Genomic DNA, 16,995 nt, shown 5'->3' on the forward strand with positions numbered 1-16,995 from the left:
GAGGGGACACAGCAGTTCATCAGTCCAGATTGTATCCTGGGTATGTCACAATTCCCCATTAGTCATCTCTTTGCTTTTTATCCTGGGTATACCCTCAGTTGTCTCTATTCCTTTCACTGAAGCTGTTCCATGCCCCTAATCATTTTTGTTCCCCTTTTTTGAACCTTTTCCATTTCCAACATATGTTTTCTGTGATGGGACGACCACATCTGCACACAGTATTCAAGGTGAGGGCGTACCAGGGATTTATAGAGAGGCAATGTGATATTTTCTGTCTTAGTATCTCTCCCTTTGTTAATGATTCCCAGCATTCTGATACCATTTTTGACTGCAGCTGCACATTGAGTGGATGTTTTCAGAGAATTATCCAGGACGACTCCAAGATCTCTTTTTTGAGTGGTAACAGCTAATTTAGGGCCCATCTTTTTTTTGTATTTGTGGGATTATGCTTTGCAATGTGCATTACTTTTCCCTTATCAACACTGAATTATGTCTGCCATTTTGTTGCCTAGTCACCCAGTTTTGTGAGATTCCTTTGTAACTCTTTGCAGTCCACTTTGGATTTAACGATATTGAATAATTTAGTATCAACTGCAAACTTTGCCATCTCACTTTCACCCCTTTGTCTGCATCAGGGGTTCTCAAACTTCATTGCACTGTGACCCCCTTTTGACAACAAAAATTACTACCTGACCCCAGGTGCGGGGACCAAAACCCAAACCCAACTGAGCCCTGCCACCCTTGGTGGGGGGCCAAAGCCCAACCCCCACCACCAGGGTGGAGGGGGCCCCCAAAAGCCAAAGTCTGAGCCCATTGCCCCATGTGGGGTGGGGCAAGTCCAAGGGCTTTAGCCCTGGGGGTGGGGGTCTATAACCTGAGCCCTGCCACTCAGGGCTGAAGCTATTGGCCCCAGGCCCCAGCAAAAGTAACATCAGCTCTGGCGACCCCATTAAAACAGGGATATGACCCACTTTGGGGTCCTGACACAGCTGCCAACTTTCACGCAGTAAATAAGCACCCTGACTTTCACAGTAAGCCAAAGATCAAACTAATCTCTTTTCAAAATAAGGCCAAAATAAGCCACTCCCTAGGAATCCCAACACTATGTGAAAGGATCCCCCCGGCGTGCAGTTTAGCATTGTGGTCAGCCAACTGTGCACCCCTGACTCCCTCCTCCCCGGTCCATCCTTGCCTCCCCTTGGCCCTGCTTGCCAGGAGCAGATAAAAAAAAATTTGGATTTGTGACCATACATCTAAGATGACCATAATATAATTCCCTGTGGTAAGTTACTACACAGCACTGTTACTTTTTGTTTTAGACCACACATTCCATAAGAGGTCTTCATTTGGTTAGCAGCACTGGGCATGATGCCTGTGTTGCATTGCCATTGGTACCTTTCCAGCTGGTCTCACAGTGGGGTCTTTACCTCAAACACATTATACACACAGATCTATTGATGCCCCTTTTGAGAGCAACATGCAATCTGTGGGACTTTCCATGTGTTGCCATTTTGGTGATACACCACCAGCAAAGGGATTTGCATACATTAATGATAGATGGGTGGTCTACGGAATGGACAGCTTATTGATCAAACACTTCCTTATTTGTATGGATAAGTAATGATAATGTGAATGAGACATATAAGGATTGTAAAATGTCACAGGTTTTGCTTAAATAAACGTGTCATGATTTGGAGGTGATGTCTACAGATCCCAAGTTTCTAATTGAACCAAATGTTGGGTTTTTTTTAAATTTGGTTTGGCATTTGACTTTCTCTCCTCCATGTTTTTTAATACAATGTGGACAATGCCAATTCAAAATTTGTTGATCTCTGATTAATTTGGGTAATTTCTCTTAGTTCCAAGAATTATCAGGTATAATCAGTAGTATCTATTACATATTCATCATATAATGAACAAATAATTTCTTTTCCAAGTTAATACTTTTTTCTGATCATTATTAAATGTTATCAATTGATTAATCTTCTGAGTTTCATTAAACAATTTGGCTATTTCATGCATATTACACACTGTATATTATTTTTCACTTGCTAAGCCATAAATTCCCTTCAACATGGGGTCAATTACTTTTGTTAGCTTTTTCCTGACTCACATAATTGATATGCTTTTTGATTCTTTTAACATGAACCTTATTTCAAATTAGCACTTTTGTACTAAATAAACCTGTGATAGTGTTTAAAACTTTAAAAGGGATTAATTCTTTCTTTTCTTCTGGAAACATAAAGGTTGGTTTATATCTTAATACCTAAATTGGTAATAGTCTGTACTTGTTGTTGATAAGCAGTAATCTTACCTATGAAAAGGAAGATGCAACCTTAGTATCCTTACAATACTAAATTCACTCATTTACCAATTAGATGAAATTAATACAACGGGGATATGAATAAACTGTACTCAACTGAGTAATACCCCTGGTATAGATGACGCTGTGAGACACTAACAGAGCCTTCTTGTAGAACTGGACATTTCACAGGGTTCTGTGAATCCTAATCCTTTTTTATTACTATTGCTTGTACCTTACTTTAATATATTTATTAATAACTTTTCCACTATCCAATGACTTAATTTGGATACAAGTTTCATATTCTCCTTTATTTTCATTATTTAGGTTACATGTGACCAATGCTCTATTTTTCTACTGAGCTTTGACATTTGGTTTTGTTTTTCCATAATCCATATGGGATTCCATTACTTTTTGGTGAAGATTTACCTTCCCTTGTAATATGGTTTATATCCTCCCACCCGGATTCCTTAATTAAGGGAGCTTTTTTTTCCAATTTACAAAATACATTTGCTCATTTGCTTTTATGCTATATTTAAGAACAAGTTTCTTACCTGCATGCAGGGGTGTAATCAGGAAGGCCAAAACACAACTGGAGTTGCCTGGGAGCCCTCTGAGCAGAGGTACACTAAGTGCTGCAGTAGGGGGACTGCGCTGGTGAGTATCTGAGTGTCTGTTGGGGGGGCAGTTTGGCAGTTTGACTGTGTGCTTGATTGTTTGATTGCTTGTTTGACCAGTTTGATTTGGGAGTGCTTTGTTCCAGCTGAGCCTGACTGTTATAAAAAGGCAGTCAGCTGCGAACCAGCTGAGAGGCGAACAGAAGGAGTTTGCCTGGGAGTTCGCCTGGAGAGAGCTCTTAGAAGGAAGAGACCATGGATGCTGAGCAATCGGCTGTTGTGACCTGCACTGCATGCGCCATGTTCGTCTTCCTTCCACAGGATAGAAGTGACTATGTCTGTACAAAGTGCAAGCTGATCTCCATATTGGAGGAAAAGATTCAAGGAGAGAGCTCTTAGAAGGAAGAGACCATGGATGCTGAGCAATCGGCTGTTGTGACCTGCACAGGATGTGCCATGTTCGTCTTCCTTCCACAGGATAGAAGTGACTATGTCTGTACAAAGTGCAAGCTGATCTCCATATTGGAGGAGACGATTCAAGGTCTGGAGAAACGGATATCAACCCTGCGTTCCATAAAAGAAAATAAGGATTTCCTGGATAGACGTCAGGATCAGCTTCAGCGGGCACAATGTTCTGAAGATTCAGAGCAGGCTACGCAGCGGGGACAGAAGGCCAGCGAGGATAATTGGCGGCATGTGACTTCCAGAAGAGGAAAGAGTACCAGAAACGTCCATGTACCAGAAACACAGATACAGGTGAGCAACCGTTTTCGTGTTCTCTCCGCAGGTACTAGTGCAGAGAGTGGAGTGGATGATACATCTGAGGGAACAGAGCAGAAGGAGACTCCACTAATTGGAAGGCATGAGATGCGCCGACCTAGGGATGGGGGTTCCACGACCACCACTCCCAGGAGGAGGAGGAGGGTGGTGGTGGTTGGGGACTCTCTCCTCAGGGGGACTGAGTCATCTCTCTGCTGCCCTGACGGGGAAAACCGAGAGGTGTGCTGCTTGCCAGGGGCTAGGATTCACGATGTGACGGAGAGACTGCCGAGACTCATCACTACCCCTTCCTGCTTCTCCACGTGGGCACCAATGATACTGCCAAGAATGACCTTGAGTGTATCACTGCAGACTACGTGGCTCTGGGAAGAAGGATAAAGGAGTTTGAGGCGCAAGTGGTGTTCTCGTCTATCCTCTCTTTGGCAGGAAAAGGCCAGGGTAGAGACCGTTGAATCATGGATATCAACGAATGGCTACGCAGATGGTGTCGGAGAGAAGGGTTTGGATTCTTTGACCATGGGATGGTCTTCCAAGAAGAAGGATTGCTTGGTAGAGATGGGCTCCACCTCACGAAGAGAGGGAAGAGCATCTTTGCAAGCAGGCTGGCTAACCTAGTGAGGAGGGCTTTAAACTAGGTTCACCGGGGGAAGGAGACCAAAGCCCCGAGGTAAGTGGGGAAGTGGGATACCGGGAGGAAGCACAAGCAGGAAGGGGAGGACTCCTGTCTCAGACCGAGAAAGCGGGACAATCAGCAAGTTATCTTAAGTGCCTATACACAAATGCAAGAAGCCTGGGGAACAAGCAGGGAGAATTAGAAGTCCTGGCACAGTCAGGGAATTATGATGTAATTGGAATAACAGAGACTTGGTGGGATAACTCACATGATTGGAGTACTGTCATGGATGGATATAAACTGTTCAGGAAGGACAGGCAGGGCAGAAAAGGTGGGGGAGTTGCGTTGTATGTAAGAGAGCAGTATGACTGCTCAGAGCTCCAGTATGAAACTGCAGAAAAACCTGAGTGTCTCTGGATTAAATTTAGAAGTATGAACAACAAGGGTGATGTCGTGGTGGGAGTCTGCTACAGACCACCAGACCAGGGGGATGAGGTGGACGAGGCTTTCTTCCAGCAACTAACAGAAGTTGCTAGATCACAGGCCCTGGTTCTCATGGGTGACTTTAATCACCCTGATATCTGCTGGGAGAGCAATACAGCAGTGCACAGACAATCCAAGAAGTTTCTGGAAAGTGTAGGGGACAATTTCATGGTGCAAGTGTTGGAGGAACCAACTAGGGGAAAAGCTCTTCTTGACCTGCTGCTCACAAACAGGGAAGAAATAGTAGAGGAAGCAATAGTGGATGGGAACCTGGGAGGCAGTGACCATGAGATGGTCGAGTTCAGGATCCTGACACAAGGAAGAAAGGAGAGCAGTAGAACAGAGACCCTGGACTTCAGAAAAGCAGACTTTGACTCCCTCAGGGAACTGATGGGCAAGGTCCCCTGGGAGAATAACATGACGGGGAAAGGAGTCGAGGAAAGCTGGCTGTATTTTAAAGAAACCTTATTGAGGTTGCAGGAACAAACCATCCCGATGTGTAGGAAGAAAAGTAAATATGGCAGGTGACCAGTTTGGCTTAACAGTGAAATCCTTGCTCGTCTTAAACACAAAAAAACAGCTTACAAGAAGTGGAATATTGGACAAATAACCAGGAAGGATTATAAAAGTATTGCTCAGGCATGCAAGTGTGAAATTAGGAAGGCCAAATCACACTTGGAGTTGCAGCTAGCCGGAGATGTTAGGAGTAACAAGAAGGGTTTCTTTAGGTATGTTAGCAACAGGAAGAAAGTCAAGGAAAGTGTGGGCCCCTTGCTGAATGAGGGAGGCAACCTAGTGACAGAGGATGTGGAGAAAGCTAGTGTACTAAATGCTTTTTTTGCCTCTGTCTTCACAGACAAGGTCAGCTCCCGGACAGCTGCACTCTGCAGCACGGTATGGGGAGGAGGTGACCAGCTCTCTGTGGAGAAAGAAGTAGTTCGGGACTATTTAGGAAAGCTGGACGAGCACAAGTCCATGGGGCCGGATGCGCTGCATCCGAGGGTGCTAAAGGAGTTGGCCGATGAGATTGCAGAGCCATTGGCCATTATCTTTGAAAAATCATGGCGATCGGGGGAGGTCCCGGACGACTGGAAAAAAGCTAATGTAGTGCCCATCTTTAAAAAAGGGAAGAAGGAAGATCCAAGGAACTACAGGCCAGTCAGTCTCACCTCAGTCCCTGGAAAAATCATGGAACAGGTCCTCAAGGAATGAATTCTGAACCACTTAAAGGAGGGGAAAGTGATCAGGAACAGTCAGCATGGATTCACCAAGGGCAAGTCATGCCTGACTAACCTAATTGCCTTCTATGATGAGATAACCGGCACTGTGGATGAGGGGAAAGCAGTGGATGTACTATTACTGGACTTTAGCAAAGCTTTTGATACAGTCTGCCACAGTATTCTTGCCAGCAAGTTAAAGAAGTATGGGCTGGATGAATGGACGGTAAGGTGGATAGAAAACTGGCTAGATGGTCGGGCTCAACGGGTAGTGATCAATGGTTCCATGTCTAGTTGGCAGCCGGTATCAAGTGGAGTGCCCCAAGGGTCGGTGCTGGGGCCGGTTTTATTCAATATCTTCATTAACGATCTGGAGGATGGTGTGGACTGCACCCTTAGCAAGTTTGCAGATGACACTAAACTGGGAGGAGTGGTTGATATGCTGGAGGGTAGGGCTAGGATACAGAGGGACCTAGACAAATTAGAGGATTGGGCCAAAAGAAATATGATGAGGTTCAACAAGGACAAGTGCAGAGTCCTGCACTTAGGACGGAAGAATCCCATGCACTGCTACAGACTAGGGACCAAATGGCTGGGCAGCAGTTCTGCAGAAAAGGAACTAGGGGTTACAGTGGACGAAAAGCTGAATATGAGTCAACAGTGTGCCCTTGTTGCCAAGAAGGCTAATGGCATTTTGGGTTGTATAAGTAGGGGCATTTCCAGCAGATCGAGGGATGTGATCATTCCCCTCTACTCAGCACTGGTGAGGCCTCATTTGGAGTACTGTGTCCAGTTTTGGGCCCCACACTACAAGAAGGATGTGGATAAATTGGAGAGAGTCCAGCGGAGGGCAACAAAAATGATTAGGGGGCTGGAGCACATGACTTATGAGGAGAGGCTGAGGGAACTGAGATTGTTTAGCCTGCAGAAGAGAAGAATGAGGGGGGATTTGATAGCTGCTTTCAACTACCTGAAAGGGGGTTCCAGAGAGGATGGATCTAGACTGTTCTCAGTGGTAGAAGATGACAGAACAAGGAGTAATGGTCTCAAGTTGCAGAGGGGGAGGTTTAGGTTGGACATTAGGAAAAACTTTTTCACTAATAGGGTGGTGAAGCACTGGAATGGGTTACCTAGGGAGGTGGTGGAATCTCCTTCTTTAGAGGTTTTTAAGGTCAGGCTTGACAAAGCCCTGGCTGGGATGATTTAGTTGGGAATTGGTTGTGCTTTGAGCAGGGGGTTGGACTAGATGACCTCCTGAGGTCCCTTCCAACCCTGAGATTCTATGATTCTATGATTCTATGCAGATAGCAAGGGATGTGAAGAGTAATAAGAAGGGTTTCTACAGGTATGTTAGCAACAGAAAAAATGGTCAGGGAACATGTGGGACCCTTAATGAATGGGGGAGGCAAAATAGTGACAGATGATGTGGAAAAAGCTCATGTACTCAATGCTTTTTTTTGCCTTGATCTTCCCAGACAAGGGGAGCTCCCAGACTGCTTTCCTGGGCAACACAGTATGGGGAGAAGATGAGCAACCCTCAATGGTGAAAAAACAGGTTAAGGACTATTTAGAAAAAATGGACATGCACAAGTCCATGGGTCCGGATCTAATGCATCCGAAAGTGCTGAGGGAGTTGGTTGATGTGACTGCAGAGCCATTGGCCATTTTCTTTGAAAATTTGTGGCGATCGGGGGAGGTCCTGGATGATTTGAAAAAAGGCAAATCTAGTGCCCATCTATAAAAAAGGGAAGAAGGAGAAGAAGGAGAACCCAGGGAACTACAGCCTCACCTCAGTCCCTGGAAAAATCATGGAGCAGGTCCTCAAGGAATCCATTTTGAAGCAGTTGGAAAAGAGGAAGGTGATCAGGAACAGTCAGCATGGATTCACCAAGGGCAAGTCATGCCTGACCAGCCTGATTGCCTTCTATGATGAGATAACTGGCTCTGTGGATATGGGGAAAGTGGTGGATTTGATATATCTTGACTTTAGCAAAGCTTTTGATACGGTCCCCCACAATATTCTTGCCAGCAAGTTAAAAAGGTATGGGCTGGATGAATGCATTATAAGATGTTTAAAAAGCTGGTTAGATTATCGGGCTCAGTGGGTAGTGATCAACGGCTTGATGTCTAGTTGGCAGCCGGTATCAAGCGGAGTGCCCAAGGGGTCGGTCCTGGGGCTGGTTTTGTTTGACATCTTTATTAATGATCTGGATGATGGGATAGATTGCACTCTCAGCAAGTTTGTGGATGACACTAAGCTGGGGGGAGAGGTAGATACGCTGGAGGGTAGGGTAGGGTAGGGTAGGGTAGGGTCCAGAGTTACCTAGACAAACTGGAGGATTGGGCCAAAAGAAATCTGATGAGGTTCAACAAGGACAAGTACAGAGTCCTGCATTTAGGACGGAAGAATCCCATGCACTGCTACAGGCTGGGGACCGAGTGGCTAAGCGGCAGTTCAGCATAAAAGAACCTGTGGATTACAGTGGATGAGAAACTGGATTAAGTTAGCAGTGTGCCGTTGTTGCCAAGAAGTATAATGGTATATTGGGCTGCATTAATTGGATCGAAGGAAGTGATTATTCCCCTCTATTCAGCACTGGTGAGGCCACATCTGGAGCATTGCATCCAGTTTTGGTCCCCCCACTACAGAAAGGATGTGAACAAATTGGAGAGAGTCCAGCAGAGGGCAAAAAAAATTATCAGAGGGCTGAGGCACATAACTTATGAGGAGAGGCAGAGGCAACTGGGCTTGTTTAGTCTGCAGAAGAGATGAGTGAGGGGGAATTTGATAGCAGTCTTTAGCTACCTGAAGGAGGGTTTCAAAGAGGATGGAGCTCAGCTGTTCTCAGTGGTGGCAGCAGATGACAGAACAAGGAGCAATGATCTCAAGTTGCAGTAGGGGAGGTTAGGTTGGATATTAGGAAACACTATTTCACTAAGAGGGCGGTGAAGCACTGGACTGGGTTACCTAGGGAGGTGGTGGAATCTCCTTCCTTAGAGGTTTTTAGGGCCTGATTTGACAAAGCCCTGGCTGGGATGATTTAGTTGGTGTTGGTCCTTCTTTGAGCAGGGGGTTGGACTAGATGACCTCTTGAGGTCTCTTCCAACCCTAATCTATGATTCTATTACCCTTTTAATCTTTTGATAAAATTTGTTATGAGCGATTGGAAGAAATGTTTGACCAACTTTTTTTTTTTTAAATAATGCACGTATCTTCCTTTAAGATTTTTTTTTGGGCGGTAGGGAGGAACTTTCAGTGGAATATCTTTCCACAATACAAATTTTCACTTATCCTTCAATACTAGATGTAATCCCAATCTATACAGACCTGATGTATGACTCTGCTCCATATGTATTTTCAAAGTTGTACTATTAGTCCATGTTGAAAACAGTGTTTTATTCCATGACTTAGTTATAAATTGTCCTTGTGCTGGTTGATAATTCCATTCAAAGAACATTTCAGTTGAAAAGCATTCATCTTTCAATCCTTCATGTGATTTTATTCGTTCTTGTGCCAGATCACTGTTATCTTTGCATCCTGAGCCTCAGTTGGCAAGTTTGAGTTCAGTTCCAACATAAAATCCTGATTTGTCTTGACTATTCTTGTTTCTTGTTGTACTGGAACTGTCTGTTCGGTTTGAAGTGCAGTGTTAAGGCAGTAATACAGTATCAATGTTGTTAAGTCATGCATTTTTCTTTCTTTTCCCAATCTCTCTCATCCTTTACTTCCTCTTTCGTTGTTAACATCTCTGGTTCTTCTGCCTGTAGAAAAATATTTCTTTTCTGGTACAGCTTTAATTCTGTTAACATGATAGAATTTATTTACCTTTTTTTTGTTTCTGATTCTGTATACAGAGGCCCTGAATCTATTCATAATATAGTGTTTCCAAGTTCATTGGTTACATAAATTGTGTTCTGGTACAGCATATGACCACCTGATCTCCAATTTTCCAAGCATTCTCTCTTTGGCCTTTATCAAAATAACTTTTTACCTTCCGTTTGGATTTTCCCAATTTAACAGCTACCTGCAAGAGAACCTGATTCAAATGTTTTTGTAATGCTTGCAGATAGGTTTCCAGTTTGACTCCCTCTATCTGTGTGCCACTGGTATGCCACAAAAGATGCTTTGGAATTCACATGGTTTGCTCAGTCATCACCTCAAAGGGTGTATGATCTCTGGAGGCAGCAGGAGTTGCCCTGAGTGCCATTAAAATGAGTGGAATCAGAGTATTTCAATTGCATCCACTAGCGTCTACCAGTTTCTGGGCATTAGTTTGATGGTGCAATTTGTTCTCTCTAGCATCCCTAATGATTGAGGTCCGTATGGAACACTTGGCCAGTAAAATGTGTTCCTCTGTCTGACTCTACCCTAGCGGGGAGTTTCCAGTGAGAAAAGACAATGAGATAAGCTCTTACAGCTGCTCAGGGCTGCTGTTCTTGGAGCTCCGGTGTCAGCTGCACGAGCAGAGAGCAGCCTGCTAATTCAGCAGACCTCAACATGACTCATTAAGAGAGACCACAGGCTCGGTTTGGTAGAAAAGGTTTATTGTCGACGAAGCATGGTCCTAGTGCCCTTGCTTCACAGTTACAGGTACCCGAACACATGTATGCCAACGACAATGGTACCAGTTCGGTTTCGTAGCCTCATAGGCTTTAAGGCCAGAGGGGACCATCACGATTATCTCTGACCTCCTGCATATCGCAGCCCACAGAACCTCACCCATCCACTCCTGTACCAGCCCCCTAACCTCTGGCTGAGTTACTGAAGTCCTCAGATCATGAATTAAAGACTTCAAGTTACAGGGAATCCACCATTTACACTCGTTTAAACCTGCAAGCGACCCATGCCCCAGTCAATGCACCAGGACGCTGCCCCCTTGGTTGGCCAAAGATGCCCCACCTATGACTTCTCCTTTTCTACCCGTGATACAAACAAGTTACGTGTTCCATGCCAGGCGTGGCTAGTTACCAACCCTCCACCTTGTACCAGTGAGTTCAAAAAAACATCCCCGTCCATTGTCCTGTCATCCCATCCTTATCTTATGAAGGATGGGTGCATTCCTGTACCATCTCTGAGAGAGGGGTTTATGTAGGTAGTTACGTGTTCCTGTACCATACTCCTTGGTCAGGAACATGCTTACGTGGTTACCCAATACCTGGTTTGTTGCTATTCTGCCAAGGCCAGGCCTACTCTGGTTCACAGCCTCTGGTTCACACTGCTAGTTACGCCTACGGCTCCAGCAAGGACTACCCCTGTCTTTCCAAGCTCTCTTTGGAGGTGGGTTTTTCCTTTTCCTGCATCATTCTTCTCCTTTTCTGCACACAGGACCCAGGTGTAGCTCCCCCATTGATTTTGATAATAGCATGAGCATATTCGCCATCCCATTCCCTATGTCCATCCAGGACCAGGTTTGCTTTGTGCCTGTAGCTGCCTATTGAGCTGCCTGCAGAGATGCCCGGGCTCCCATCCTGCACTATACGGGTAGTGTAAGGAGCAGGAGAAGTGGCTTACCAGAAAATGATTTCTATTTCTCGAATATGAGGACCCTCCCCCTCCTTGGTTAGACAGGACTTCCTTTTGCAGAAACCCTGATGACTAAAGATCTTCACATCTTGCCACTGTCATTTATAGACCCTGCTCCACAGGCAAAGCGTGCGCTGCACCTCAGCTAGCAGGAAGCACACACAGCTGGTGCTGGTCCTGAATGCTTGGCTGGGGCCTGGGAGGGCAGCGAGTTGGCTGGTGGTGCTCTGCAGGAGCTGCTGCTGAACAATCCCTCATTGCTGCGAGATGACCAACATTGAAGACCTGATTGCGCTAATGGATGTAGGCCGGTGTGTGGGCATCCAGATAACCAACAACACCAGAGATGTGACCCTCGAGTACCCCAGGTGAGCAGGTTTCCACAGCCCCCTCCATGTGGCTTCCCAAGTCAGCCTGCAGCTGGTGTCTATACAGATGTGCCAGGGTGTGGGGTATGTGTCTGCTACTGAATATCTGTCTGTCTGTCTATCCGTCCCCATACATCCCATCATCTATCTATCTATCTATCTATCTATCTATCTATCTATCTATCTATCTATCTATCTATCTATCCCCATTTACCTCCTCTCTCTCTCTCTCTCTCTCTCTCTCCCCTACATATTGGGTGAGTGATGTATGTCCCTTTGGGTCACTGCAAATCCCACTGCCCTCGGGGCTGAATTTGCTGTTTCTAGCCCTGTAGAGGCACAAGATTGTAATGGACGTTCCAGCAAGGACATCTTATGTAATGTGTCCAGGACTAGGGTTAGGGGTGTTTGGAGGGAAATCACACTTTTGTTAGGGGGAGGGAGAAGAAGGAAATGTTTCCCTGGCTAGTTGATCTGAGAAGAAACAGCTCCTGAAAGCTTCTTGAGATGTTGGAAAGTCTAAGTCCCAGGGAGATGAACTGGGGGCAGATGATGTTGCGATAAGCCTGTGATGTAATGTAAAGGTATTCAGTGTATTTATGTCACCTCCACAAACATGTATGTATGTGTCTGTCATGTACACTCACACGTATACACCCGCACATAGTCACACAAACACGTACATACATGTGCATGTATACTCACTCATACACAGCCGTATGATGTGTGTGTGTCTGAGTACGGTCCTGAACGCTTTAGTTAATAACATAATGTGCAGGACCATGTAACGTTTTCAGGGTTACCAGATTTCTACTGCATTAATAGCCCAACATCACTTAAATACTAGCCCCAAAGTAGCTCAATATATTTATTGAAACAAAGGTGTTTTTTATTAACCCATTGGTCTGTACATCAAATAACAAAGGAAAGCAGCTGGCGTTCATCCACATTAGCAACAAAGCTGTGAGAAAACAACCAAATTCAAAATCAAACCCCCGAGGGGAATTTTGACAGGAAGGTCACTCCACCAACTGGCCACCACCTCAACCATATTAAATTCCCCTTGACAGTCAGATCATTACACACTCAGCCCAGATGAGACTCCCTACAAAACTGTGACAGCCAGTGATCCCCACTAAAAATCCTTCCACCCAGAGTCCCCTACTCTCTAGGGAAACCCAGAACTGCAATATAAACTCTGTCACCCAGACACCCCCTTCTTTCCCCCCAAGTAAACACTCTGATGCCCAGAGCTTCCTGCCACCCAGTAAAAACCCAGAGATCCCCAAGTGACACCCTGCCACCTAGAGCCCCCCTCGCCCAGCCCTCTCATGTGCAGCCCCAGAGGGGCAGCTCTGGTTCCTCCTGCTGCCTTAGTTCTAGCCTGGCTGCTGCTATCTCCGAGGCTGGAGGGCTCCTCCTTGCCCAGTCCTGGAGCCTGCAGGAAGCTGCTGGGCTCCAGCACCTCAGCCCAGGCTCTGCAGCAGGCACTCCCCCCCGGCAGCAGTAGCAGATTTGGTGCCATGGCGCTGGGCCCACACTCCAGGGGGGCCTCGGCCAGGCCCACTCTTCTCTGCCCCCCCTGCTCTCTCCTGCGGGGGTCAGAAGCTTGGTGCTGCTGGCACTGAAGCTCCTGCTGTAGTAGGGCAGCCAAGCTCCCCCTCCCCTGCCTCTTCTCACAGCTCGCTGCGTTCCCACCCTCACCTCCCTGCCGCTGATCAGCTGTTTGCTGGCAGGAGGGAGGGGGAAGAGCGGAGCCGCAGCATGGGCGGGGCCTTGGGGAGAGGGGTGGAACGAGCAGACCTATTCTGTGACCGCAGAGCTGCGCAGCCCAGCTGAAAAAAGGGTGCTGCTCAGCTCCCTGGACTTTGCAGCTGGACACCACCTTCTGGGTCCTAGTGCTGGTTGAGCTCCCTTTCTTGTGCTGGGAGCCATCCTTCATTTTGCACAACAGCGAGTGCCCGCGGGAGGGGGGAGGCAGGGCACAGAGACAGAGGCAGTGGGGAAGGACGGGGGTGGGATGGGGAGGAGACAGAGTGGTGGGGAAGGGACATGGGATGGGGAAGAGAAGAGGATAGGGCAGGGATTGGCAACCTTCGGCACATGGCCTGCCAGGTAAGCCCCCTGGCGGGCCGGGCCGGTTTTGTTTACCTGCTGCGTATGCACTCCCACTGGCCATGTCCGCAATTCCACTGGCCGCGTCCGCAATTCCACTGGCCGCGGTTCGCCGCTCCAGGCCAATGGGGGCTGCAGGAAGCGTCACAGGCCAAGGGATGTGCTGGCCACGGCTTCTCGCAGCCCCCATTGGCCTGGAGTGGCGAACCGCGGCCAGTGGGAACCGTGATCGGTCGAACCTGCAGTTGCGGCAAGTAAACAAAATGGTCCGGTCAGCCATGGGGCATGCCGAAGGTTGCTGATTCCTGAGATAGGGGAAACGGGGGCCTAGCATGCAGATCCCCTTGGCAGCAGCTGGGGCTCCCCTGTTAAGCAGGCCCATCCAACCCTCACCCTGACAAGCCCCACCTCCCCTGCATCTGTCCTAACACCCTGATGAGTCCCCCCCCAGACACCCTCCCCACTGAGCCCCAACCACCTACACCCCCACCCCAATGAATCCCTGCACCCAGACTCCTCTACACCCGCTGAGCTCCAACCACTCTCACTTGGTCCCCCCTGCAGACTCCCATTGCCCCTTCACCTGGAACCTCCTTGTGCATCCAGATCCCCCACTGAGCTGCCCGCACCCAGACTGCCCCCCCAGAACCCTCTTACCCCCCCCCGAACCCTCTTACCCCCATCTGGATCCCCCCACACTAAGTTCATTTGCACTTGGATCCTGCTGCCGGGCTGAGCCTCCCTGCCCACATCTGGTGCGCCTGGCACAAAAGGGGCAGGGCCCAGGGTGTTTCCGTGGCAGGCCTGGCCCTTGTGCTGTCTCAGGGTCAGGTTCAGCCTCACTGCCAAGTTCCTGTCCCGGGGGGCCAGGGGAGGCTGCAGGGTGATCTCCCACCTCCATGCAGCCAGTGGCCTGTGCTCCGCACTGCCATGGTGGAGTTTCCACATTTTTTTCTTGTAAAAAAAAAATCAGAATTTTAAAATATTATGCACAGAATTTGATGCAGAATTCCCTCAGGAATATGAGGCGCTGTACAGCTGTGATGGTGGGACTGTGAAGGGGGTGCTGGACAGTAGGGGATCTGTGGGTGGGAAGCCTGAGAAGGGAGTATGGTGTGCAGGGTGCTGTGCAGTTGTGGGAGGTCAGTGGGAGGAGTCTCTGGGCAGGGGGTGCTGGGCATAGGGCTCTGTGGGGGAAGTCTCTGAGTGAGGGGGCACTGGCATAAGGGCAGGGCACTGGGCAGGGGGGCAGTGTGGAAGGGACACGCTGGCAGCACAGAGCTGGGCGGGCCAGTGTGTGTCTTGCAGTTGTGGGTTTGTAAACAGTGCCCTTGTGCTGGGCTGAGAGAGGCCACTCCCGCTGCGCCTCATTGCCCCCAACCGGCCCCTCGCTCTGCGGACCGCCCCCCATCACATGCCCTCTTTCACCAATGGGGGCCCACAAATATGTTTGGCATTGGGCCCACAAAAAGTTAATCTGGGCCTGCCAGGCAGGCTGCAGCTGTGTGGATGGGGAGTAGGGCAGTGGGGGAGGCAGAGCCCAGCTGAGATCAGGTGGGAGGGTGGGGGCCAGCCCTGCCCCGCTTACCTTATCTCCACTACCTTGTGCCTTGATCATGCAGGAAAGACCCCGCTGCCCTGGCTGAGGTGGGGCTGTGCTCTCTTGTCCAGTGACCTGTTGTGCATCCCCTCTGCTTAAGAGCTGCTAGGCTGTGACCCACCCCATCCCCTAGGGTCAGGATTCCCCTGCTGCTGGGACGCAGTTATTAATTATTGTTCGGGATGTTGTGTAATGAAGGAACCCTGTGTTGTTTTCCTTCAGGACTTACTGTTTCAGCGGCCGGGCCAGGAAAGACCCTGTGCCCCAGATCCACCCCGGCTCCTCTGAGAGCTGTGTGTTTGTGAAAACAAGCTACACGGCCCGCGGGAGCGTCGGGGTGCTGAGCTACGAGTCCGACGCCTTCACCCTGGCCATCATGTTCTCCAACCCCTTCGACCACATTCTCTACAACACTGAGTTTGCCATCGAGCTCTTTGCTGGCAGGAAGCACTTTGACAGCATGGAGAACCTGTACCATTATATGTACAGCAAGGTCCCACTCTATACGTGCGAGTCCTACAGGAAAGAGAAGCTCGAGGATCTGGATGGCAAGCTGGAGGTGACCAATGAGAAGATCCAGGTGAAGGCCACTATGTCCAAGCAAAAAAAATCCATCATTAAAATACAGATTGAGCAAAAAGATCCCTGCCCGCCCTACACTGCCTGCTCAGGCAGCCCAGGGAAATGGCCCAATGTGCCAGACAAGGGGGCTGCTGGTGGGAAATAGTGACTTTCTTTCTCCCAGCTTGAGTAGACAGTGATGTGCTAGCTCTACTTGAGTTAGTGCATTAAGAATGGCTAGAGCGGTGTGGGTGGTGGGAAGAGCTAGTCACCCAAGTGCACTCTCACCTGACCTCCCGGGTAGGTACTCAGGCAGCTAGCCTGAGCTGCTGCTCATGCCACAGTGTCCACACTGCTATTTTTAGTGACTAGGGCATGTCTGGCTACCCAGGCTGGGCAGTACCCAGGCCTCCAGCATTTTATCATCATTTTGTAAAAAAAGTTTTGTTTCTTGCTTATTTTTTAACCTCAGAAATAACAGGTGTTGGCATATGAAGACCTGAAGTGTAAGCATTTATCATGGTGATAAAACTCCCAGAAAGCTTTGCAAAAAGTAATGCTACAAAAGATCGCATAGAATTATTAGCAAATAAGAGCTAAACTTCTTGTAAGTGGAAATATGTTAAAGAGCTTGGCCTTTGGGTAGAGCTGTATAAGGTTGTTTTTAATTGCATGTGTGCTTGCTAGGTAAAATATAATTGGCTAAGCAACTTAAATAACAATTATACATTGTAATGGAAACCAAAAGAAAGGGATAACTAGATAAGATCATAACGTAAGAATGGCTATACTGCATCTGCCCAATGGTCCATCTA

At 47.9% G+C, this 16,995-nt stretch overlaps 1 protein-coding gene across 1 annotated transcript; it reads left to right on the plus strand.

Moving 5' to 3' along the window:
- The first annotated feature begins 11,757 nt into the window (after nt 1–11,757).
- LOC123350259 lies at nt 11,758–16,742 on the plus strand. The gene is made up of 2 exons (XM_044988750.1): nt 11,758–11,904; nt 15,842–16,742. Exons 1-2 carry the CDS (start codon nt 11,804–11,806, stop codon nt 16,344–16,346), a joined length of 606 nt encoding a protein of 201 aa, XP_044844685.1. The 5' UTR covers nt 11,758–11,803; the 3' UTR covers nt 16,347–16,742.
- The last annotated feature ends 253 nt before the right edge of the window (nt 16,743–16,995 follow it).

This window comes from Mauremys mutica, chromosome 15 (genome assembly GCF_020497125.1).
Source record: "Mauremys mutica isolate MM-2020 ecotype Southern chromosome 15, ASM2049712v1, whole genome shotgun sequence".
Classification (NCBI taxonomy): domain Eukaryota; kingdom Metazoa; phylum Chordata; order Testudines; family Geoemydidae; genus Mauremys; species Mauremys mutica.